Here is a 27119-nt window from a genome sequence, read left to right on the forward strand (position 1 = left end):
AAAGGGAGGAGCGGGGGGGGGGGAGCAGAGGCGGAGCTCGGTTAATGAGGAGGAGGAGGAGGAGGAGGAGGAGGGAGGAGATGAGAAGACGACAAGACTGAAGAAAGCGAATCATGTCTTCACGCCTTTTGCTCTTCACGCTCTGGAAAAGCCTGGAAAAAGGACAGGGATGTCCAGAGAGGAGGCAAGTTGACTGAGACTATACACAAGTACACACACACACACACACACACACACACACACACACACACAGGCTGAGCGCATGCCTGCACAAACACCTGTAAATCTACACCTTTCTCGACTCACCAGAACAGGTTGCAAATAAAGAGGCAGCCAGGATACACACACACACACACACACACACACACACACACACTCAAACAAAAACTGGACTTGGACCTGCAGCCTCACACTGACGAGACATAAAACACACACACACAAATGTACACACACGCATGCATTGCGTCAGAGCGCAACCGAGTGGATAAGCCAGCTGGACCGGGTTTCATTCAGATCGCTGTGATAAGAAGCACACAGTCTCCACCCCGTCCTGCTGCCAAGGACTTCTGCTTTGACCCTCCAAGCCTGTCACTCCCTGTGCATGTGTGTGTGTGTGTGTGTGTGTGTGTGTGTGTGCGTGCGCGTGTGTTTTCAGTCCACACACTCTCTCTCACCTCTGATCTCATCCGAACAAAAGAATCCTGGATCTGCTAACCTGTCATTTGACGCTTGTGTACATGCCCACACATACACACACTCTCTCTCTCTTCTCTCTCATCTCTCTCTCTCACACACACACACACACACACACACTCTCTCTCTCTCTCTCTCTCGCCCTCGGAGCAGCAGGTCCCGGGAAGCAGCCAAGCTGTCAGTGACTGTTGCTAACACATGCTCGGGGTCAGCTCGGCTCTTTCTTCAGTTCCTGCCAAGGGAGGAGGAGGAGGAGGAGAAGTGAGGCTGGAACGAACAGCTCCACACAGACCGAAACACACAGATAGAGAGAGAGAGAGAGATAGAGAGAGGGAGGGAGAGAGAGAGAGAGAAAGAGAGACTTGGACCAACCTCTGACTGCTTACCTCTCGCCTCTGTCTGGCTGACTGTGTGGGAGACTGGAGGCAGGCTACAAGTGATGCCTCGCACACACTGGAGCAGCACATAGTCATTTTGCTCCCTGGGACTTTCTTTAGCTTTCTCTCCTTTTTTTTCCCCTCTCTTTCTACTCTGTCTATAGTTTCACTTTCTGCTCTGGTTCCTCCTCTCCTCTCCCTCTGTCATGATGAGGAGAGACCGTCTCCTCTTGGCCGCGACCCTCACAGCCATCTTCTCCGCTGACCTCTACTTCATCCTCCTGCCGAAGCTGCGGAACATCGGGCAAGGATCGGGAGAGCGCTGCCCCTGCGGCCCCGACAACCTCACCCTCCCGGGGCAGGGGGGGCTCGCCACCCCCTGGCTCTCCAACGGGACCTCCGCGCCGCCCCTGGACGGGACGGCGCCCGACCCCACGGGCGGAGGCTCGAAGCTGGGGAGGCTGTTCGCTCACCCCCTGTATAACATCCAGACGCCGGCGCTGGGGCCGGAGGAGAGGCTGCTGCAGGCGGAGCAGCTGATGGAGTACTACAGGAGGAAGGTGTCACGCTGGGAAAGGTCGGTTCCTGTTACATGTTTTCAATTTTGTCTGAATTTAATAATAATTTTTTAGACATTGCTTATTTTTATCTCTGTTTTTATCCTGCGAATGATTTAAATGTGATCTTTTCACACTTTCACCAGTGTTACTCAACTTAATTGCTTCCATATAGTTTGACATTATAAAGAACTTCATACAAATTAGGTGTAACTTTTTGGAAAGGCTGAAATGACTGACTGAGAAAAACGTGTTGAGGCTTGACTGTGGTCAAGGGGCAGGGTCACTGACACTACGGCTGAGGCTCCCAACCCTACCGCAGACACGCACACACACAAACAAACACACACACACATACACACATTCATGCAAATGCATGCAATACAGTCTCGCATATGTACTCATTCATGCACACACAGGCGCAAACACCCACAAGCATCAGGGCGTGTAAACAATCCTTAACATTTGCTCTTAGGCAAAGCAATTTTCATAAAGCCCATAAACTTTCTGTAAAGTCTGCGTCATAAAAGTCCAACGTTGAGTGGGCTGGAGTAGAAAAAAACCTCACAAACATGTCATTCTGAGAGCGAGCGTCTGGAGCGCTCTCTTTAAGGTAAACAAGGACTTAAAACTGCTAAAATCCCTCTAAATCTGTGGGAGCCGTAGCTGTCTTGGCTCGTGAACGGGTCTGTCTATCCCAACACAGTGCATTCCCTCAGAGAGATAGAGATTTTGGGCTCCTACGGTGGAAAATAAGAAGAAATATGAGCAAGGGATCTCTCCCCTCTCTCTCTTGCTTTCTCCCTTTCTCTCTCTCTCTCTCAGCTGCCTTATAAATGTGCACATAACAATGGATACCCCGCAGGCTTGGTGTAAGTCTTGCAAAATCTTGCAACAGCCCCTTAATACAGCAAAAAAAGCACTTAACGAGAGGGGAGCCTGAGCTTTTTGTCAGGGGCTACTTAACTGGACAGTTAAGACTCGTTTTATTTGCATGCTGAAAAAAGGCAGCAAGTTTAAGTTTAGGTTTTGAAGTTTAAAGTTGATTTCCTGGTCAACCTGCATATGTGTGCGAATGTGTGTGTTCGTCCGTGCGCGTGTTCTTTCCTGACATCTTGCTTTTATTAATAACTGCACAAACAAAATTCAAATTTTGCAGGCAATCACGACTGAATCGTTCAAGGTTCACGCTGCTCCAGTCTGCTTCCTACTCCTCTTCCCGTTTTCCTTCGTCCCTTCTGCTCCCCAGTCTGTGGTCTGCGGTCTGCACTTGCCCCTCGTCCTGATTACCCCGGTCTGTCACTTCTGCTGGCTGGGTGACTAATGGCTTGGCGGGATGACCCGGGGTGAACAAATTCATATTTATAGCCTTTCGCTCTATTATCTGAGCACTTTATCCGGCCCGTGATGAAGTTTGTTTGGGTAGAGAGCTGACCGTCCCACTCGGTGCAGTCAGGCCTGGCGGTGCGGTGCCCCTGTTCACCGCAGGCTTATTTGTTTTGGTCTCAGAGTGATTCCTGCCCATCCTTTAAGTATAGGCTGCAGAGGGGATGGGATGTGTGTCCAACTGTCAGGGAGCGGAGAGGTGCCAAGTGAGTGGGGTTGGTATGGAGAGGAGAGGAGAGGAGAGGAGAGGAGAGGAGAGGAGAGGAGAGGTGAAAACTCCAAGTATGTTGGAAATCAGTTTGGAAGCTCTGGAAATTTCAAATCTTGTTTCAAACCACTTTAAGACACAACAACAACAGAACAGTAAAAAATCAAACTCCATAACAAACAAAAACAATGCCAGATATGAATCAAAAATTGGGCTAGATAAGAACAAACTTAGGGAAATAAATCAACAATAAAATATGTCAAAACAAATAAAATCCTGTATTAAAAATCAAAGAGGGTCCAAGGCACTGTATCCCAACAGAGTGCCTCGGACCCTCAGGTTTTTTTCTTGTAGCAACCGTTCCAAAGAGCACCTGTTGTTTTACTTTCTGCCATGGACATTTCTGGTACCAAGAAGCGCTCCTTATCCTTGGGCTTTTTTAAATTAAAGCCTGTCTGTAAAAAATGTAGTAAAATTCCCAAGCAGGGTGCTGTAAAGTTTCGGGACCCAGATGCAGCCAGAGCAGAGCTTCAGGATCTCAGGCTGCTGCTCTCCTTTGCCCTGGTCTGTTTGAGTCAGCTCCACGGCTTATTATGCACTAATCCCCTCTACTAGACTCTTAGTCATGTAAAGTTAAGCGTCATTCACAGTGAGAAGGAAATGCAGGATCACACTATATATCCAAACCATTTCCTCAGGGTCAAATATCACAGTAGAAAGAAGCCAGTAGTACAGTCTGTGTTCAGTTCCTAAAGCTGCCCTCCTGCTCCTCAGGCATATGAAATACTACAGCGAGGCAGCAGCCGCCTCCAACATCACTGTGACCGAACATGAAGCGACCTTTGACCCCGAGGCCAGCTGGCTGAAGTTCCACCTGGGGATAAACCGCTACGCTCTGTACGCCCGTGATGACCCCGCTATCCCGCAGCTGCTGCAGGACATGCAGGCTCTGACGGTCATCAGCTCAGGTACTGGAGGGAGGGATGGAGGGATGGAAGGATAGAGGGATGGAGGGATGGATGGATGGACGGACAGATGGATAGATGGATGGATGGATGGATGGAAGCTTGATGATGCTGTGTAGCATTTTAGACATCAATATATCATTGTCAAATTCTTGTTACAAGTGTATCTCAAAATTAAGACCACATTTCCCATAAACCCTGTTGCTGTTGCTACTTGTCCCACCCCCCTGCTCCTCCTGCATTTATTTTCTCCTTAATTTTACTGATGAGGATAAACATGTTGGAAGCGATTCTTCCATCGGCTCTTCACTTCATCTGCCATTGCGAGGAAACTCTGAAATCTTCAGCTTAAAAAACTGTGCTTTACGGCACAAAAACAGGAAGAGCTGTTTTGTGCCGTAAAGCAATTTCCTGCAATATCCGACCCGGTATCACACGATGTAAAATGCAGTGTAGAAGTTGCTAATCTCCTCGCCGATGGCCTCATGTCTCAAAATGAATGTGGTAATGATTTATTGATGTAAAAATGCTACATGCTACAGCTAAATGATCAGCTAACATATGTTTATCTCATGCAGATTACACTCAGGATGAGAAGGCCCTAAAAGGAGCATGTGACTGCACCCAAGGTATGATCAATTCACCACTGACTTCAAAGACATTTCTATATTTGTCAGACTGTTTGGGTTTTGATGTAATTTGTGTTGTATCTCATGTTGTGATGTCTGTTGTGCTCTAGTGACAATTTTGTGCAACAGCACTAATACTGGAATGAGCGCTGGAGTTAACATCTTTCTGACTGGCCCCTTTGTTTTTCTCTTCTCTCTCTCTCTCTCTCTCTCTCTCTCTCTCCCTCTCCCTGTCTTTTCCGCGGTGCTTGGTGGTACTGTCAGACACAAACACCCTGCTGCGTGCTTTGTGATAGGAGGGATTTTGTTGTCATTTGGCTCCAAAATCCCATATATTACCATGATTGTGATTTGTCTTTTTGTATAAGACATAGCTCTGGGGCAAAAAGCGGGGGCTTGTTTATGTTCAAAGGGAGAGTTGTTAATTAAATGTTTGATCTCTTCGTGCTCTGAGGGGAGCCGGCGCTTCCAGGCTCCAACCTACACAGCAGCACCCACCCACACAGCATCTCATACCTCCGAGCAGCACACAAATCAAAGCCACACACGTATGGATGGATAACTGAGGAAGTTTCTACCAAAAAAATGATGTATCTTATTACTTTTCAATAGAGGTTATAGCAATAATTACCAGAGATTGTGTTTCTTTTACCGTGATTATTGGAACAACGGTGATGCAGCACTGAAATACTAAAGGGTGATTTGGTTTTTATACAACTGTTACCAATGCTTGAGTACCGACTGAAAAGGCTTTTTCAAAGTAGCGTACATACATTCGAAAAAAACCCACAAGAAAACAAGACAGACTGCTGACTTCCTCCCTGGTTACCACAACAGTTGGCATAGCAACCAACAAAGCATGGGTAGCCGTTAACTACTTACTGTATATGTGTCATAAGCGGACTTTGAATGGGTGCTGTGTGGGTGCCCGGCACCCATGGCCAACAATGTAGAGAATCCTTTGGAATGCAGCAATATTGGTAAAAAATGACTCATAAGTTGAATAAGCTTATCATTCATTATGAACAATCACTGCTGATTCACTCTTATAACCTTTATCAACACAGTTACTGACACATTTGCAAAGATGAAATCTAGAGGAAAGAATTTGCTTGGTGCAATATGACAGATTTAGAAAAAAAAAATGTTGTTGCTTACTGTGAAATGGTCAATAAAACCACCAAATTTCAGCTAACAGGTCACTGGGACTGTAGCATAATAGTATTTTTGCCCTTTTAGACCTGCAACATGGTTGAGGAGACAGAAATCACAAGTATAGCTTGCATTGCCATGCATGAATGGCAAGCACCACCCCTGATATGTGTATATAATATGTGGATATAATGTTCAAGTATAAATACGAATCTAAAAGTACATTTGCATTACAAAAAGAGCTTCAGTTTTGAAAAGAAATACATTTTATTACATATTTATTCATTAAAATAATGCCATTATATAACTTACTGTTGAATTGTATACTTCGCACATACTTCTCGATCCCATACTTCATATTTCTCAATCCCAGGAACCTGTAGACGTTATATTCCACATTTTTGCTCTGTCCTCACCACTCTCCCTCCACAGGAAACTGACCACTGGCTGACCACACAAACATCACACACTGCCAAGAAGAAATGCAAAAAAACAATCTGCGTCCCCTCCTTCTTACATTTAACCTCGCAAGACTTTCTCATTATTTCAATAAGCAGAGAAGCAACAATGTGCTTCGGCTTCAAAGGACATTTGTGCCAGTTTGGCTCTCTTTGATTCATTTCCAGAAGAACTATAGTCATGATTGTAAACTATTAATACCCTGGAGTTTCACAGAGCGCAGCAGGGGAGGCGTGTGTGGTTAGTCTGGCCTACTGCTGTGACATAACATGAAGCCAGACAGAGAGAAGGGAACGCCAGTCGCTGAGAGCAGAGCCCAAGCTGTGTGACCAACCCCTAATTATCTTATCACTGGGAACAGGGCCCCGGGGCAGATCTAGAGAAAACATTCGGCGGCTCGAAAACAAGCCTCCAGGGCTTAAGTTGCAAAACAAATGCTGGCTCAATTACCTGATGTCTAGCTTTCACTTTTGTCAAAGCTATTTCACTTGCTTTGCTTATTCCAGGCAGCGTTCAAGGCGGACTCAAAGCGAATGTGGGAGTACAAGTTAGATATCAGCTCACAAGTCAGACAGTCTATACATTATTTCAGTGAATTCTGGTGCGATGTAGTGTTGGTTGGCCTGTATTTGAGCTGATGTGTGAGCTGACATGGTTGACCAATCGTCTCTCTCTCTCTCTCTCTCTCTCTCTCTCTCTCTCTCTCTCTCTCTCTCTCTCTCTCTCTCTCTCTCTCTCTGTGCTGTTCTCCAGTGGTGAAGCCCAGCGGACACCACCTGAAACTGGCTCTGAAGATGCAGAACTTCGGCAAGGCCATGTTCAAGCCCATGAGGTGAGGACTGAATCCACATCAGTCGAGTCTTGGGTCTTCATTACACACCGTCAGTGATGCTTATGTGGTCTCTGACGGGTAAAGCAAAGCACTAACACTGTCAGTTAGAGGTTTGTAAACCACTACGGACACCAGTACAAAAAAAGGAATGCACGCATGGTACTGTAATGCATTTTTAATATAGGTGTCAAGCAAATGTTACGTTACATTACATTACGTTATCATAGGTCATGTCATATGTTATGTTATGTTATGTTATCCCAACTTACATTATCTTATCTTATGTACCATGTTGTCACGTCATGTTACGTTTCTTAGGTCAAGTCACATGTTATGTCATGTCATGTACCATGTTGTCAGGTTGTGTCACGTCACGTCACGTCGCGTCACGTCACGTCACGTCACGTCACGTCACGTCACGTCACGTCACGTCACGTCACGTCACGTCACGTCACGTCACGTCACGTCATCTAGAGTCTTTTCCAACATTATTATAATCTTTATTATACAACCTTTGATGCACTATCTATATCTGACTACTTAGTGAATTTGTATTTGACTTTCTGCCTATTCTATATGCGTGTGTGTGTGTGTGTGTGTGTGTGTGTGTGTGTGTCTCAGGCAGCAGAGGGACCAGCAGACTCCAGAGGACTTCTTCTACTTTGTTGACTTCCAGAGACACAATGCAGAGATCGCTGCCTTCCACCTCGACAGGTGCCTCCTCTCCCTGTTTGCTCATGTTTTCCTGTTTTACCGTCGTCTACATCACTCCTGGGGTGTTTCTTTACTGTCTTCTCTGTAAATTTATTCAGCAGCGCTGCTTGGGGGTAATTTTAGTTTTGCTTCCACATCTGTCCCTGTTTTGGTCCCAGTTATGGTTCTGGCGCATACTAACGTGCTTCAAATGTTTCTCTTTGGGCCCTTTATTAAAAATAAAACATTAATAATAATAATAATAATAACAATAGCCTTTCATACATAAAATGCAGCTCTACGTGCTTCACAATTTAGCAATAAATTAAAAATGAATAAAAAGACAGTGTAAAAAGAAAAATTACAGATACAATTAAAAAAGTTTTAAAAAATGAATAACAAATAAAAGTGATAAAATAGCAATAAAACAATTAAATTAAGAAGGAAGGGAAGACAGTACAAATAAAAAAGTGAAAATAATAAATGAAGATAGCAAAGATCTAAAATTATTAAGAATGGAAACAGAGTGCTGCTAGTTATAAAGTAGATTGGTTAAGTTAATTCTAATTCACTGTGTTTTAGAGGAATATTGATTATTCTATTGATTATAATTTCTGTTATTTTACATTTTTTCCAAGCAGTGGCAGCAGCGTTCTTGTTGTGGTAGCTAACCCTAACCCACCACTGATGAATGAAATACAAAAGAGTCAGTTTTGATTACGAATGCAATCAGCAATGTTAAAAAAAAAACTCTTTAATGGTCCTCAAATAGGTACAGCTGCAAAACTAACTCTGCTGCTTCCAACAAACACCAACCAGCCTCCACAAGGATTGCAACATGTTGCCCAGCCCAACATTTCAAGCTGATTAGTATAAATACCATGGTTTATGGACACACAAACACACTTACACACACTGACGATTGTCTGTGTTATTGCACATTAGCTGAGGTGAGGTGATTCACTCTGGAATACAGTCATTTGAGCTAGACGGTATCATTAAGAAGCCACACACGATGATAAATTATTGCCTCACGACACGAGACAGAAAACATCAGTGCCACGTCAACAACAGCTGGATTCAAACAATCACCATGGCTGCACTCAAACACTTATTATACAGTATAGTATCTCTTCAGTTTCACTGATCATATGCTGCATCTCTATATACACTACCAGTCAACAGTTTGGACACACCTGATTGAATGTGCTATGTTTTTCATTCTCTTAAAGCCATTTTGATCTAAAGGCTTATGCTTAAATGCTTGAATGCTTATTAGACAAATATAAATAGTGAAGTTGATGCCTATGTAAATTTCTACATTTCTTTCCAAAGCTATCTAAAATATAAGATGGTTTTGATTAACACTTTTTGGTCACTGCATAATTCCATTTGTGTTATTTCATAGTTTTAATGTCTTCACTATTATTCTAAAATGTGGAAAATAGTAAAAATAAAGAAAAAACATTTCAGCAAACATTCGCCAAAGACAAACGAGGCAGATGAACCACCTCTCTGCTATCTATTTTATATCTTTGGAAGTGTGTTGTGTGTGTCGGGTGCCAGGTTCCCTTATCATTATCCCTCACAGTCAGCAGTTGGGGAATGCCAGCAATTTGACATACAGCCATTGAAAAGCACACACTGATTATAGTTTGATTACTGTTATTGAGACATGACTGGAATATGGCCCTCAGGCTCTGGGCTCTTGATACTGCTGAATTACAGAGAGCAGAGACTGTGAATGGGGGTTATTCATTGATGAGAATCAGTAAAAATGAATTGTGGGCCTTGTGAAATGAGGTAAGGAGATAAAGATGTAAAGAGGATCACCGAGGGTTCAAGTGGGTTTACATTTGCGTAACAGGAATGGGAGTGTGAATTGAACCGACTGTGTATGTGTGTGAGGGAGAGAGAAATCCCTTTATTAGAAAGAGAGTGGTAAGGTTTTTCTTTTCCTCACCTGTTTTTTTAGGGTCCTGGATTTCCGGAGGGTGCCGCCGGTGGTGGGCCGGCTGGTGAACGTCACAGGAGAAGTCCTCCAAGTCACCCACAACGAGGACCTGCGCAGCGTCTTCTTCACCTCGCCTGGTAAAACATCACTTCTCTCTCGAAGTCCTCTCATAACCTCCATGTTCCCAAGTGCAAGTGTAGACTAATGTGAATAATGTGACTGTTGTGCAACTAATGTGACTGAAGGCCGATACCGATGCCAATATTTATGTATTGAAGCTGTTGACAGCTGAGAGTTTGTGCAGATATTCAATTTCTTTGAATTTGGCCATTTCTGTGCCAAAAAATGACAAGTATTCAGTGACCTTATTCTTGGCACGGGAAAAGCTTCTGAAACAGCATTCAGACCATGGGACACTAAACTCTTCATTGAAACTAACTCCCCATTGAGACTAAATTAGTAGAGTTAGCAGCAGGGTGACCCACCTATTCAATGGTAGAGGAAAATCTGGAATACATTAATGTCTTCAAATGAAGAATTAATTTACAAATAAACAGTATCGAATGCTATTGAACACTGCAAAGAAAAGAAAATGTCATTGCAGGTTTTATAGATTTTGCTATGTAATTGTGGTCAGGCAGGAGCCTACATCATATTGGAGATATGACTGGCCGATATCAGATATTTAATAAATTGCAAACGGATATGTCGGTCTAACGTTACCCTAAGCATAAGCATGGTGTATTTTGGGTGGGTTTGACAGGGTTTCCGTTGTGGCAACAGAACAACTAGCTAGAGGGAAACACAAAGCTGATCAAAAGGCATGTAATTGTAACTGAACGGTGCGCTCATTTGTATTCTGCCATTTTGCTCTCCTTCCCAACAGCGAACAACACGTGTTTCTTTGCCAAGTGCCTGTATGTGTGTAAGACGGAGTACGCGGTGTGCGGCAGCCCGGACCTGCTGGAGGGCTCGCTGTCTGCCTACCTGCCCGGCCTCAGCATCGCTCCCCGCATCTCCATCCCCAACCCCTGGATACGCTCCTACACCTTCACTGGCCGCGAAGAGTAAGACCTCATAGAAATAGAACTGTGGTCCTGTGCAGCTCAGTGGGTACAGCATGGCACTAATACTGACAGGGGAAAGGGTTCAACTCCCACCTATAGTAAAAATGTATGCAGCCATGGTATTATTAGGTACTTCAGATAAAAGTGTCCAACAAATGGTATAAGTTGAGTTTTAGTTAAAGGTGCTTCATGTAGCATTTTTAAACATCAATACATCATTGTCAAATTACAAATGAGACCTTGGTAGAGATGATTGGTAGCCTCTGTCTCAGTGGCAGTGGAATTGAGTGCTAGTTTTTAACTTAAGACCACATTTCCCATAAACCCCTGTTCCTTCCTGTCGCGAAAAGGATCTTCGCTTCTTCGATCAAAGGTTTTCTCCTTTGCTCTACTGAAAAGGGCAAACATGTTGGAAGTGATTTTTCCATCGGCCTTTCCACACGTTCAACCTTATACCATTACGAGAAACACTGAAAGCTTTAGCTCCGTTTGCTCTGGAAAAAAGAGCGCCCTCCTCCTGTTTTGTGCCGTAAAGCAATCCATGATGCAGATGCTTGCAATCATCTCGGCAATGCTCTTGCATGTTTACGGTAATTATAATAATGTCTCAAAATTAATCTGGCATCTTTAAGGCATCTTTAACACAACATTATTGGGGAAATTTAAGGGCAAATACAGACAACTTTTCCCACATTGTTACAAATATCTGGTGAGGAATAACATCCAAATACAGTTAACATCTGACGATTACTGGATCTGGAGTCACTCTCACACGGAGCAGTGACCTCAATCATTCTCCGGTAAAAGAATATTCCCCATAATGCCCTTCTGCCCTCTCTTCTTTCAGCTCTGCTTTACTCTTAACGTCTGCGTCTCTGTTCCTCTGTGTCTGTCTGAAAGGTGGGAGGTGAATCCGTTCTACTGTGATACCATAAAGCAGCTGTATCCCTACAACTCAGGCAACCGGCTCCTCAACATCATAGACATGTCCATCTTCGACTTCCTTATGGGTATTGTATCCCAATACATCATCCACTATTCATATAACCACTGGATTATCTGTCAAAAAGTCTATAATGTTCCTCGGCCCTCTGTTTCAGGCAACATGGACAGACACCACTATGAGATTTTCACCAAATTTGGAGACGATGGATTTCTTCTACACTTTGACAACGCCAGAGGGTGAGAGGAGAAGTCATGGAGCATTTCGTGAAATAATGTTTGCACTTCAGTTTCCTTATCGCCTGTGATGTCACGTCCTGTGTTTCAGGTTTGGGAAGCACTCCCAGGACGAGATGTCCATTCTGGCTCCGCTATCTCAGTGCTGCATGTAAGTAGAGTCAGCCTGTTTCTATTTACTGTTTCTGGACTATGAGGGGGATACAGTAGAAGGGTATTATTCCAAAATGCTATATATGTATTTTTTCGAAAAAACATGTTACATGAAATTCATTAATCAGTAATAATATTATCTAATATTCGAAAAACATAAATGATTCTGTCCTCAAAACATGAACTATTTTATAAGCAAATGTCTTAAAATGACTCCTAACTTCAATACTAACCCATAATGCGCTTAGGTTTCATGTCAGAAGTCAATATGGGAGAGTGGGTGTCATTTTTTTAAATGGTGGAGATCTTATTTTGGAACGAAACTCCTCATTTACAACCAAAATACAAAATATCAGACACCAGATACCAATTCATCATCTCTCCCTGTCTGGTATTTTCATCCCAAATCCTACGTCTCCCTCTTCTTCCCCTCCTACTCCACACTCCCTCTCTCCTTCATCACTCTTCACCCTCCCATCCTCCTCCTCCTCCTCCTCTGTCTCCATCCTGTATTCGACCTTCTCCAGGATCAAGCGCTCCACACTGCTCCGGCTGCAGCTCCTCCTCCAGCCGCGGTACCGTCTCAGCGATGTGATGAGGGAGTCCCTGGAGGGAGACCCCTTACAGCCCGTCCTGACCGAGCCCCACCTGCAGGCGCTGGACCGCAGGCTGCAGAAGGTCCTGCGGGTGGTGCAGCGCTGCGTCCGGAGGCTGGGAGAGGCCGAGGTCGTCACCAAGGACTTCATCAGATCCACAGCTAAACCTCAGGCCGCCACAGAGAGGAGCAAGGCCAGGTAACGGAGGGCGAAGGGGACGTCGCTCCTTAGACTTCATGGTGAAGCCCAGGGCAAACGAGGCTTAGATGGTTTGGATTTAAGGAACAAGCCATACATGGGAGAAGCTGTGAAATCCTCATTGACTCCAGAGGCAGAGGCCCAGCTGTCCGCTCTGTGTGTGGAAGGTACAGGAGTCCGCCTGAGAAGGAAGGAAGAAGTGCTGAGTCTCATCTGGACGTTCAGAATGGGAATCACTGCAGGCTTCACCGGGATACACTCTCCTAGTTTCCTCATCTGTCCATTGGATACCAATCACAAAGGGAGCAACATGTTACTCTGTCACATTCCAGACTCATTTTTCCTTTTCTTTCTTTCACTGTCATGTGTCTGAGGTTAATTACTGGACAGGGTTCCCACTTTGAACGTCTGCATACACCATGAGCTCATACATCAGGGTGACTAAAGGTTCCCGCAAATCAAATGTAACACTTTTTAAGACCTTTTTAATAGCAATTTAAGTTAAATTTAAGACCAATTCCGCGTGTCAAATTAGCTTGAAGAGTAAAAACAAAGCAGTAGCAGTATCAGACAATACCAAAGATTTCTCACTTGAAAGATATTGGAGCAAGAAACAGCAACATTTAAAACGCAGACCTTTTAAGGCTTTGAATTCAGATAACTTGACTTTTAAGGCCCTGCAGACACCCTGACACATGCCACAGGCGCTCTCTCTCCCTCTCACACACACCGAAATCAGCAACGGAGTTGACATTCACAGCACTGAAGGAGAGAGAGATATTGAGCATGAAGCACTGGATAAGTTGTTTGGGTCTTATCAAATGAATGGTGGTAAATATTGTGACTGTGGCATCAAGACGTTTGTGTGTCCACATGATGTTAAAAGTTTGAATAAAGTTATTTTGTGTGGTGATATGGTGCAATTCTGAAGTCAGTGAAGACATCACCTACGAGTAAGATAGCTGAAGTGTGTGTGTGTGTGTGTGTGTGTGTGTGTGTGTGTGTGTGTGTGAGGTGTCTCCCCAGTGAAAAGTGCTACCTATTAAACAGTCATTTAAGTTGCTCCAGCCCATTTTCCAGACTTGTAATCCTTGTCTGCCTCATCAAAGCCTTTAAATGGCTTTACGACATCAACCCAGCTGAAACAGGCTGAGACAGAGACATGGCTAACCTGAAACTACTGCATGGCATGTGTCATATCATAACACCTCAACACATTTTTTCCAATAATTCTGAGGCAGACCAACTGTCCTCTGTCAAATCTGTAAAATGCATGATCATCTTCCTCGGAGCTCAGAACATGTCTGGGCTTCGGCTCGTGTGTCGTTTTCATCGTTCTTAATGCCGGTGCCTACAGAACCTTAACAGATCCTGGGTCTCTGTGAGATGTGAAGCAAGACAAACGACCACAACTATTTTAAAGAGGTCCCAGAGTTAGTGAATCGTGCCAAACGAAGTTGGGCGTCAGCCTGACAAAGCAGGCAGGGAGGCTGATGAGCAGCACATTTTATAAGGTGTCAGCAGGAATAAAGCGTCTGATCTTTCAAATACCAACAAAGGTGTGGAGGGAGGCGGAGGGGTGGAGGGTTCCTTCAAAACTCTGCCTCATCATTAAAGGTGCTTTCTACCACAGGTAAAACCAATCAGGCCACAGCATTCACACTGAAACCTAGCTACAGGAATGAACATATCAAACACCTCCGACATGAAGGGCAGGAGATTGGGAAACCAAGGAGCGCAGACTGAACTAGAGAGTAATTTGCTTTTTACATTTCCAGATCTGTGACTCCAAATAACCAACAGCAACGCAAAAATTGGAGCTTGCCAGAGCCAACTGTAATTGTTAATAATAAAAAGGTCAAAACTTATACTCATTATTTGAAAATATCACTCGATGGAAAAATGACCTAAGCTGCATAAAGTCATAAAAATCTTGTTAAAGGAAAAACTGAGTGATGTATATTAACTGGACAAAGAATATTTTCTATAATAAATGTTAGAATGTCAGAATACAGAGAAAAGGAATGATACATCAGCTTTATGTTTAGATTGTGGTTATAGTTTAAAATATGAAGGAGTTAGATGATTGTTTCTGGTACAAGAACAAGTCCAGCAACATGAGAAGAAGGGTATCCTTGTTTTGCCTTAATGGAAACCAGGCTTCTCTGCACTTACAGCAGCTCCATATCTCCCCCTGGTGTACAGATGTCAGGTTACACCTTCACTAAATATTAACATGTTCAAAAACATTGGCTCCCAAACTGTTTTTCACCTTCAGGGCCCATTTAAAGCACCTGATAAATTTGCTCCCTCTCCACCCAATGTCGGTGAGGTTAATGTGTCTTTCAAACACATTCCACACCATTTAAGCCACAAGGAAAAGCGAGTACAAGTCAAATTACACTAATATGGCTGTAATTACATTATTTGGAGCCCCATCAGGAGCGTCCTGAACTCCAGCCAGGAAAGCCACCGCTGTAGGAATGCAGTCGAAGCTGCAGCACAAGACTCGAAAAGGACCGAGACCAAGACAAAACTCAATTCTTTTTACTTTTTATTGCTTAAACTGCCATCTGGAACAATCTATACCAAAAGGATAAACGTCTTTGCACATACAGGAGGTCAAACTGAATACAGGGTAGAATAGAAAAAGAATGGTCCTCTGATAACCTGCAGCTCTCTCCGCTGCAGGCCTAACAAACTTGCTGAAGTTCGGGCTAGCAGGAGTGACTGACTACTACTGTAAGCCCAGGTTAGGTAAGCTAAGGCAAACCGGGACGATTGCAGTGTGACTAAAAATGTTTGGACTAAAACTAATGGTGACGATGCTGCTCCTATTTACATGAAAACAACATGTTGACTAAAGTGAGTCAAACCCTTTGTCCCTAACGGAGTCATTTCCTGTAGATGAGGATAAAGAGGATGTGATGTCATACACAAGGAAGCTGATGATGACACAAATCCAAATGTAACCAAATCAACAAGGAATTCCTGAGGGTTAGGGGAACAGAGGAGGATGGTCGATTTAACTGTAACGAAAAATATAACGGTGTCCGTTAACAAATACACTCATCACTCTAAGCTCACTATCCTGCCAAAATCAAATCTTTTTGGACATACAATCACTCAATTCATCAATCAATCAATCAATCATCCATTCTGTTCATACAAGATCTTAGAATGGAGACATACTGTAACAGAAAATGAAAGAAAAAACAGCTTTGAAATAGATAAACATGACTGGTTCTAGGTAATTTCTGGGAACAAGCAGTGAGGCAGGAATGAAGAGTTAGGCCTATAATCCAGAAGCCGAGTTGGTAAAGGTTAAAACAAAACAAAGAAAAACAACAAAAAAAAAAAGACAGAATTACATTTTATGCCATCTAAATAGTCATCAAGCAGTTAAGCTAGGGATTAACTAACCAAATATTTGACAAAGATCCTGCTTCTGCACGTCGCTGCAGGGCAAGTTTTTAATACACGCTTCCATTCATACCAGATCACTGGGTGCCTAAAACATTATGCCAAGTAAGCATAGAGAACAGATCACAAGCTACTCTGATGAAAAGACAAGTCACCTTTTCAATAGGCATAAGCAATGACACTAGCTTTTTTAAATAAATATCCGTTCACTCTCTGCCTGGTAAATGCCTCTCTCTCGTCGGTTTACCGCTGGATTCTGCCGGCTTTACTGTTGTAGATACATAAATACTTCGAGGCCCTGAATCCATAAAACCATCTATTTTTTTTTTTTTTTTTCAAGACTTCATTTCAATAACTTGTAATTTACCCATTTGACCTACTTTAAAAAAAAAAAAAAAAAAAAAAAAAAAAAAAGAAAAGATTTAACCCATGACGTTTTACACAATACAATTACATACTGTTTTGTCGGTTGACAAGAAGAAGCATTTATTTACTTTGTGGCACTGGACACCTAAAATAGAATTTATGGAAAAATAAGTGTTTACAAAAGACAGTTAAACATATTTTTTTTTTAAGATCACCATCACTCCAAACCATAGCCAAAACATTAGCTCATCATTTAGTCAATGATGATAATAATATAACTATGATAATTTTAACTATACTATAATAACATTTTTGATTACAAACCATAGCAGAAGAGTGACGAAGTTATTTGGTGTATACTGAAAAAATTCTGAATACTGAAATACACTTAATACTCTTATGTTTTTTTGTTTTTTTTTTCTTCTCAGAGTAGTCAAGGCAGTTCTTGTATGGTCGTTCTACCAATTAGAGGATAATGTGGTGACAACTAATTCCCGTTTTGAGCTCCAAACAGATTGGAACAGAACACGCGCTCTATTTCCACGGCTATGCATCTTTGCGTCGTGACGATAATCAACATTTGGCACTAGCCTGGTAGCTGTACAATGAAATAAAAACCTTTAAGTTGTACAGGCTCGCTCAAACTAGGAAAAACAGATTCATCATCGATTCGTCAGACCAATCAAAGGTAACCAAAAATGATAAATGGAGTACAACCATTGTTTATCACAGCTTAAACCTATAAATGGTTGACAAAATTAGATGCAATCATATGCTTCCTGCCTTCTACAGTATCTAGGTTCTGCTCTACATTATATATCTAATCTAGCTATCTGATGTCTCAACGGGAAACTCTTAGACAGGAAAGAAGCGGTCCTCTTTTGAGTCAATCTAGAACATAAATCTGGAACAAGAGCGCCAACTTCGCCGCGTTAAGTTTGATTGTCCTATCTCATCAGTCGGAGACCCTAACGTCTGTCAGATCTCCTAACGATCCTGCTTTGCGTTTAAAGTCGAGTCTGAAAGGAAAGCGTAAATCAGCAAATACATTTATGACGTACATGTGATGTAACTGTGCCTATAAGGTAGCGTACAGCAGCTGGTACAAGCGCTGGTGAATGGCTAAAAGTCACCTCTGCGTGACTGGTAGTAACAATAAAATGAATGTGTGTGTAAAACAAAAAAGGGGGGGAAAAAAAGCGAACAGAAGTAAGAAGAAAGTGACATAAAGCAAATTGCATTGGTGGACCCTGGGTCTAAAAGGGGGAAAGGGGGTTATGGGGAAAAGGGTGGAGGGTCAGGGTGGGTGCGGAGAGACGCCCCTTCAGACAGACAGCGAGACGAAGCTGTTGTACTGTTGGATGTTGCGTTTGAGAATGTCCGAACAGGGACCCAGGACGCGCTCGAAGCGAGGCCGGTCGAGCTTCACACACTTCAGGGGGCCGCGGGCGACCACAGTGGCAGCGCGGGGGCGGTTCATCAGCAGGGCGATCTCACCTGGAGGACACACACACACACACACACACACACACACACACACACACACACACACACACACACACACACACACACACACACACACACACACACACACACACACACACACACACACACACACACACACGTCATGGTTCAAAATCTCCAAAATCCTAAAATGTCTTAGATGCAGACAAAGCAATTGAATGAAGGATATTTTGAGTGCAGTGCACTAAAAAAAGAAAGCCTTTGACAGTCCCTCCAGGAATTGTCAATTTTGGGATACCAATAATTAATGCAAATTCAAGCAATCCTCACAACACTTGTGAGAACCTGCAATTTTGCAAACTTACTGCAATTTTTACACATGAAATGGCCAGATCAACAGAGGCTGTAATTTTGGTCAATCATCACACTTCTTTGTATGAAATGGTCCAATCATCAACTTTGCAGTGGTGCTTTTTCTTAATCACAAAAGGCGATAAATTACTCTCTTAATGGGAGATTGTTTTTTCTCTCTCACCTCTCTTTAATGCTACTTTGCTACCATTTTTTTTTTTACTTCTAATTTTTACCATTTCCTACTGCAAAAAAACCCCCACCTAAAACAAAACAAATTTCAACACAATTTCTGACGAAAAACAACTGGACAATCATGCATTTTTGGTCGCAATAATCACAAAAAAAAAAAATAATAATAATAATAATTGATTGATAATTGATAATTTCTTTATTCTTACCAAAGTAGTCAGATGGTCCTAACCTCCCCACTTCCACAAACTCCTCGTTCTCTGAGCGACGCTGCAACACAGCTGCAGAACCCTGAGGAACACACACACACACACACACACACACACACACACACACACACACACACACACACACATATACAACATTCAACATCAGCTCAAACTGGATCAACAAGCTTTATCCTGCTTATCTCCAATCTGGAATTTTGTGTGTGCAGCTATTGGATGAAAACCTATCATACAAGTTTTTTGAGGAATCAGTAAAAAAGTAGACACATTTATTGATTGACTAAAATGCATTTTTGATATTACCGAGTAGATTTTTGATAGAGTTCAGGGGCCCTAGGGTTATCAAACTCAATCAGCATATTAAAGACCTTATAAAGTTTCAGTTCAATCAATCGGTCAATCAATAAAATCAATACATAGATAGAACATTGAAATGGCCTGGTTTTCATGCAAAAGCAGCAACATACTGAAACTATCAGTCACTAGGTGAAATTACATATGTGTGTATGTGTGTATGTATTTGAGTGTACAGTATGTGTGTTAGCATTGTCACGATAACCAAAATTTTACTACCACTTCAACAAAACTGATATTAAAGATTAAAGACTTAAGATTAAATTTGATATTTCATTTTATGAACTTTAACCAAATATGTTCTATAAACTGAAATTCCATTTCAACGTCACCACCAGGCTGTGTATATGTGTGGATGGCACGTGGATGGGAATATTTAAAAGAAGAAGAAGAAGAAAAAGAAGAAGAAGAAGAAGGATTGGAATAGAGTCACAGTCTGACTCTTGACAGCAAACTGCAGCAGCGCAAAATTCAACAGAATCAAACAGCAGAAAACATGAAACAGTGTCAAACAAAAATTAGTAGTTATCAAAACATCTCAGTGATTTTCAGACATCATAAAGACATCATCGCACAGTTATTTTGTTATTTGTTGTCAATCTAGAGTTGAATATATATTAAGTTATTTACAATATTCATATTCATGTTGAATTTATGGTCCTTTTGGTAAAAATAAAGCAGAATGGTTGCTCTGCGACATTGTTGGTTTTTCTTTTGCTGTGGTATCGTAGCAGTATCATATTTTTAGACATTAAACTTAGCATTGGTATCGAAGTCAAAATTCTGGTATCGTGACACCACTAGTATGTGTACTTGTGTATGTGTGTGTGAGTGTTTACCTCCAGGATGATGAAGAACTCATCTCCAGGCTCTCCCTGCACCACAATCTTCTGTCCATCCTCAAACTGGACCGGCTCCAAGGCGTCAGCCACTGTCAGACGCTCCCACTTGTCGAGAGACTCTGAGGGGGGCGGACACAGAAAACAACTCTGTTAAAATGACAGAAAACCCTGAAAACATGTCTGTTACTTGGTTTTGTTTCTCTCTTTTGTTTCTAGGCGAGATGTTTTTATAGGCCCCTTAGGTTTTTTTTTTTTTTTTTTATCTCAACAGCACAAATAAGTAAGGTGTTTCTCTTCTTCTGGTGTATTTTTTGATTATTGTATCTTACTATTGTTCATGGGGGGGGATGAGGGCGACCTGAGAGAGAGGATGGGACACTAGGAAATGTAGGGAAAGATGATGTATGCTGTTGTTATGTCTGTAAAATTACACTTCAAAACTGACTATATTATTGATGAAAAAGACCGAACGTTTTTTTCCTTGAACCTTTTCAGCAAAACAAAGGCAGTGAGGAACGTGGACAGAAAGAACAGAGGAATAGCTACAACTCAGATAAAAACTAAGATCCAAAAACATTAAGTCACTTACCTAAGATGGACACTTTCCTGAGGAACTCCTCATACATCTTCCTCTTTCTCAAGGTGCTTCCCTGCAGACAAAGACATTTGTTTTGGTGCTATAAAATAACATGGAACTAAACACAGTGAAGAATCCCACTGCAGGCCTGGAAGTTTGAGCGTGAGAGCTGTGCCACCCCATGGCAGTGGATTAGATTAGATTAAATCAAACTTGGATGATCCCTGTGGGGAAATTAGGTCATTGCACCAGCAAAGGATAGGACATAGCAATGGCTAGGATATAAAAACATTACACGGCAATAATTATAACCAACAGAACATACTGAGAGTAAAAAGAAAATATATGAATTTATAGTATGTAAAAATATGAAAAATGAGGAATTTACAGCATATATATAAAATCATACATTTTCATATTTTAAAACATTAGGAAAGTTGATCTCAACATCACTTTTCAGCCCTGTTCTTGCTCTGCATTACACACACACACACACACACAGGTATTGTGAAGTGTCTCCTCACCATGAGTATTCTCCTGTAGCTGTCTCTGTCGATGCCCCACAGCTTGACGTTGGTCTTGGCTCTGACGGTGGCGGCCCTCGGAGTGCCGTAGATGAGGGCCAGCTCTCCGAAGCTGCCTCCCTCCCCGATGCTGGTCACCCAGTCGTTGTTCACGTACACCTGTCAGAGGCAGGTAGATCGGCAGGGTAAAAACAAAGGTATCGGGGACTGCAACAGTGATGAAAGTGATATTTCAAAGTACTTTTGGTATAAAAGGCCTTACAGATAAAACCGTTAGAATTGCAATGAGAGAGAGGAATAGAATTGCCTTTGGAGAGAAAGACAGAGAGCTATAGATAGAGAGAAAGAGTCCCTTTATACCTGGAATTAACATGCGTTATGCAAACTATTTGGATAGAGCAAGAACACATGCAAATCCAGCTGTAAATTCACCCAAAACGCATTGAAGATCAAATCACTGAAACCATCTCAGGAGGTGGCCAGAGACATATTTGGCCACATTAAGTGGGATACAATTCATCTCCAATCAACATACAGCAACTATGTAAACAGAAAAACCTTCATGTGCGGATCCAACCAGGAAGCAAACAAAATAAAACACGTTGCAGACAGCTTGAGTAGTAAAATAATGTATGTTATGTATATATTAAGGGAGATGAGGTGTTTACTGTCAATTTTAAAGGAGGTAAAGAGGAAGTGACAAGTGCAACAACTTGCGTTTTGTCAAGTAAAGAGAAATCAGATTTCTCATCCTGGTACGAGGTGCATGTTAATGCCAGATTGGCCAAAGGGGACTACAGAGATAGCTAGATAGACAAATAGATAATGAACAAATTTGATGTGAGAACAAGGAATTCTATAAAAAGCTCTTAGTACTTCAATAGTTTTATATCGAGCAAGTACATTGCTTCCTAAAATACATGATGAGGGTCAGATACTCACATCCATCTCCCCTTGGTCAATGACATAGAAATTGTCACCTTCGTCACCTGGGTGCATAAAATGAAATTGTTAATATCACAGTCACACTAAGAGATGGTTTGATCCCCTTTAATTTTTGTTAAACTGAACATATACTGTAGAAAAGATGAGATCCTACCCTGCAGAATAACTGTTTCCCCAGCAATGTAGGTAACTGGAAACATTGCATCAAATATGTCGCTGGAAAAGAACAGATTTGTGTGTTGATCAGCTGAATACAGACTCACAAATATCCAAACTTCATTTTTAAAAGACCTCTGAAAAGCAAACACTGTTTAAGATAGGTACCTCCTCTCGTTGTCGTCCAGATGTGAGAAGAGCACATTCTTTTCAATAGCTTTGGCCAAGGCTGCCATCGTCTTGTAGTCTTTAGGAATGACCTTGGAAAACAACACAGACATGTTGCGTGTTAGGATATTTTGACTTTGTGCTTAGCTTTGTGTAGCACAAGAGTTTCAGCCCAATGTGCGCTAAGGAAACACTGATTACATATCACTGTGGATATAACAGTGAGTGTTGTAGGTCTGTTTTGTTGACACTGCCACTGCCACAGCGTGTTTGCTGTAGTGTGTGTTTGTGATAGGGCTGAACAATTAATCAAAATTTTATCGAAATCGCAATATGGCCTACTGCAATTTTCAAATCGCAGGAGGTACAATATTTGTTAAAGGCGAAATGTGTGTCAAAATACCATTTTAAATGAAATATTGTCGTGCTGCAGAGATGTCCTGGCCTACACATCATATTCTACAGACTTAAGAAAACATCTTTGTTTGGTACAGATCCCCGCAAAAATCACACCATAATCATTTTAATACGTTTTTCAATGAAAATGAGAATAATGATGTAAAAATTATCATTCCCTCTAATATCGCAAATCATATCGCAATTGCAATATCAGTCAAAATAATCGCAATTAGATATTTTTTCAAAATCGTTCAGCCCTAGTGTGTGTGTCCCTATCTTTCTTTTTTAAATTTTTATTGCCATTCATTGATATTGAATTAAGTAAATCCTTCACTTCCATCCATTTTGTTTTTATTGTTAAAGTGAAAAAGATCAATGTGAAAATAAACCAAAAAAATACATAAAAGAGCAAAGAAAGGCAAAACAAAACAAAAAAATTATTAAAAAAATACTAATAATGACAGACATATGAAAACATCTTAAAAAACTGTCCCTCTGAAGTCAGGGAAATATCTACCTTTCTGACATAAGAGGCGGCGTCCTCCTCTGTATAAACCTCTGCGCTGAAGGCTCCTCTCCGCCGGCGACCCTTCACCACAGGGTTCATGGGGGGAGACACCTCCTCATCACGTGAGTCTGAACGGGAACTGCTGGCCTTCTGCTGGTTCTGAATCTGCTTGGCCTCCTCCTGGAAAGAGAGGGGGGAAAGAGGCACCTTCAGCCAATAGAGCTGCTACAATCATCAATTACATTAAGTAAATTTATTGATTGTGCATATTCATAGTCAGTGCAGTGTTTTCTTCTGAACATGGCTGCTGCAAACCCAAACCCCAAAGTCCAGAAGCTTGTGTAAAGCAAGTGGATACTGTCAACAGAAACCCAATAATATAGTGTTTTGTTCACTGTGCAACGTTTCAACAACATACAGCAACAGCTGAACAGAAAAAAAAAATCCAAGGCGTGCAATTTGATGCACATGACGGTGCAGGAGAATGGCAAATGATATTAAAGCAAGGTTAGTATGCGAGCAAGAAAGCTAGTTAGCTTGCCTCCAACATATTGTAAAGAATTTCTGGCTATTGCTGCTTCATTACTGCCATTCTCAGATATAATATTGGAAATGTTATAAGTTAAAGGAGTGCAAATTCTTAAGTGGCAGTCTTTTGTTTTTCAGTGCGGCTCTGAAATCAGCTCTTTGGTCATTGAAAGTGTGCTGCAATAGTTGTGTACGTCTACTCACTGAAATGTAACATTACTGTAACATTGCTACTACCTAGCGACGGCTGTAATGCTGTATTTTATTAGGATCTGGACTCAGACAATAACAAGCTGAAATATAGTCAGGTTTTACTGCATTATTACACATGAAAATGTATATAACTAAATGTTTTAATGGATAAAACCTTTAATCAATAAAATGATGAACACATTAATTGATAACAAAATAAATGCTAGTAGCAGCTCTAATAGGGCTGGGGAATTGTAATAGAAACAGAGAGAGCTTCAGGGTAATGACTGAGAAATTGCTTTTTCCATGAGATCCTTTGTGTTGAGGCTCTGTCAAATTGACAAACTGATTTAATCAGGTTGTATTTTGCAAAAGAAATAAAGAAAATATTGCCTAACCATGAGGAAAGAAATAAAAGTTTATGACTGCATGTACTGGCTGGCGTATTAAACAGTAATTGCCTAATGTAATATAATGTAGTGTATAATGATCTGTTTTCTGTCCACCAACCAGTAAAAACAACCAAAAAGCATGCGTGTACATTGTGCAAATACACACACAGAAACACACACACACACCTTCTCCAGCCTCTCGAAGTACTCCCTGAGGAAGGCCATGGGCCGGTCTGGCCTGGAGGTGCACAGCTGGACGATGCAGTCCTTCAGCAGCTGTTGGATGTTGTGTTTCTGCACGTACTGCTCACACTCCCTCAGGCTCCGCTCTTCCTCGCTGCTCGTACTGCCCGACGCCATGACGACAACCGCAACCCTGCACCGTGACCTCTAACCTCTGGACTGGAGAGAGCAGACCGTAACAGACAGACAGCAGCGTGATTTAAGATGATCAGGGCACAACATGGAACAGAGTAGGTGTGGCTGTGTGTGGCTGTGTGAAATGGACAGAGAGAAAAAAGAGGGAGTGTGAGAAAAATAGAGCCAGAGTGAGAAAGCACAGAGAGACGGGGTGTTGTTTTGTCACTGTGGAGCCTGACTGCTTCTAAGTGGCAGGAGCGAAAACTGGTCATATGATGTGATCACACATTTCTGACTAGACAACAAACCAGGACAAGCAAACTGTTTGGCTTGGCTCTATTTACACAAAACAAAATAAGTTTTCAACCAGCCTAAATAAAATGTACAACCACAGAGATAGTAACTGGTTATGCCTGCAACCGTACCATACAAATAAGGCCTAATTTTAGGCTAAATGGTGAGATTAAGGCCACTGAATCAAGTCCACATGATATAAACCAAACCATAGAAGTGTGTGCATTTCCATGAGGTTGCAACATCTCATGCTATGATATCGCAGCTGAGCAAAATAGCCTGACAGACCCCAGATTATTTGATTAGCTTCTGTGATACAAGCTACTTTTGACAGCTCAGTGCTCAACTGTACAGCCTAAAAACAGGAAGGCCTTGAGAGCCCTGCTGTAACTAATACATGCATTTTTAAATGAGTAAATGCCACCCAGTAACAATAAGGTCTACTGAGCAAACAGATAGATCTGCCCTGCGCCTGCAAGTGTGTCATGCATGTGCAGCAGTATAATAGGATTCAGATAATTTCTAATCTGACAAGGCCCAGGGGAGATTACCAGCCATGTTATCAAAGATGGGGCTGGCACAACACAGCCTTTATGCAACTACAGTCGTGGTGGAAACTTGGCAGGCCTATCTAAATCTAAATCTACCATAGGGACAACGGAGTGATAAATGATACTGTTTTCAGACCAGGTAATGCATATTAAGAATAAAGACCAAAGCCAAGATCTAAAACAACTCCTTGATATTTAGGCCCCGCATACACTTATAATTTGAGGAAATTATTGTCTCAGAAAAGCTGCTATGCCGTCGGTCTTCCGCTGTTACAAATACCCTAAGTAGTGAAAATATGCAATACAAATCCGTCAGTCAGTCAGTTACTGAGCAAATTCACCTCACCTGTCGACTAAGAGCGGGCTGTCAATTCAATTAAAGAAAACACAACGATGCAGAAATGACCTTGCTGAACAAGTGGCGGTGGAGTATGCCGGAAGATGGATAAAAGTAACGCCTCTAAATGAGACTAGTCTACATTTTCTGGTAAACGTTGCTGTGGCTTTTAGAGACAGTAAAGCAACTGTACTGTCTGTAACAGCCTAGGTCAGGAAGGCTTCATGAGGATACTGATGCAGCCAAGTACAGCAGACCAGAGCTGCTGAGACACCAGCTAGCTTCAACTGCAAACACCAATAAATATCAAATACAAATGCATAATATAGGTTTTACTCTTTCGCTTAACTATCTTTGACAGACGTTATGTTAAAGAGTGTGTCTAGCTAGTTTGATGCCTAGCTGGCTAGCTTGTGTCAGCTGGCCTGCAAAGGCAAAGCTTTCATCCAATGACGCCATCTTGAGCTCTATCATAAACAAACGCGAAACGGAGGAAACAAAATTCACCTATCCAGAGGTCATATGTTTCACGAACGGAGACAGGCAAATACTTACAAGAAACTATAAATTCCTGCCGAGCCCTTCGATAGCGACTCGGGATGGATGATATTTCCCAAAGTGTACTGTTACCAGATCCTCGCTTCGATTTTTTCCCAAGCCCTGGACCGCTGCCCCACCGGATACGGGTTAGAACCAATCACGAGCCGTCATTGACGTCAATTCTCCTCGTTCTGACATGTGAGCCGTAACCCCTGGCAACCTTAAAGGAGCCCGCACGGAAATCGTGACGTCAAGGAAATAGTTTTGAATCTGTTGAATCAATTGATTTCAGATTGAACATTGTTACAGCAGAAATTCCCCGCAGCCCTTA

At 42.1% G+C, this 27119-nt stretch overlaps 2 protein-coding genes across 2 annotated transcripts; one reads left to right on the forward strand and one right to left on the reverse strand.

The window, feature by feature from the left end:
* The first annotated feature begins 794 nt into the window (after window positions 1–794).
* Window positions 795–14003, forward strand: fam20a (FAM20A golgi associated secretory pathway pseudokinase). The gene is made up of 11 exons (XM_071926732.2): window positions 795–1647; window positions 3996–4189; window positions 4765–4815; window positions 7180–7258; window positions 7880–7972; window positions 9927–10042; window positions 10792–10972; window positions 11873–11982; window positions 12073–12154; window positions 12243–12302; window positions 12832–14003. Exons 1-11 carry the CDS (start codon window positions 1277–1279, stop codon window positions 13100–13102), a joined length of 1608 nt encoding a protein of 535 aa, XP_071782833.1. The 5' UTR covers window positions 795–1276; the 3' UTR covers window positions 13103–14003.
* A 1632-nt stretch (window positions 14004–15635) lies between these two features.
* On the reverse strand, window positions 15636–26927 carry prkar1ab (protein kinase, cAMP-dependent, regulatory, type I, alpha (tissue specific extinguisher 1) b). Its single transcript, XM_071926739.2, has 11 exons — window positions 26804–26927; window positions 24893–25108; window positions 23604–23774; window positions 22688–22779; window positions 22518–22579; window positions 22361–22407; window positions 21419–21577; window positions 20907–20967; window positions 20315–20436; window positions 19104–19185; window positions 15636–18384 (listed from the first exon to the last, which is right to left on the reverse strand). Exons 2-11 carry the CDS (start codon window positions 25064–25066, stop codon window positions 18212–18214), a joined length of 1143 nt encoding a protein of 380 aa, XP_071782840.1. The 5' UTR covers window positions 25067–25108; window positions 26804–26927; the 3' UTR covers window positions 15636–18211.
* Window positions 26928–27119: the final 192 nt, after the last annotated feature.

This window comes from Centroberyx gerrardi, chromosome 20 (genome assembly GCF_048128805.1).
Source record: "Centroberyx gerrardi isolate f3 chromosome 20, fCenGer3.hap1.cur.20231027, whole genome shotgun sequence".
Taxonomy (NCBI): Eukaryota; Metazoa; Chordata; class Actinopteri; order Beryciformes; family Berycidae; genus Centroberyx; species Centroberyx gerrardi.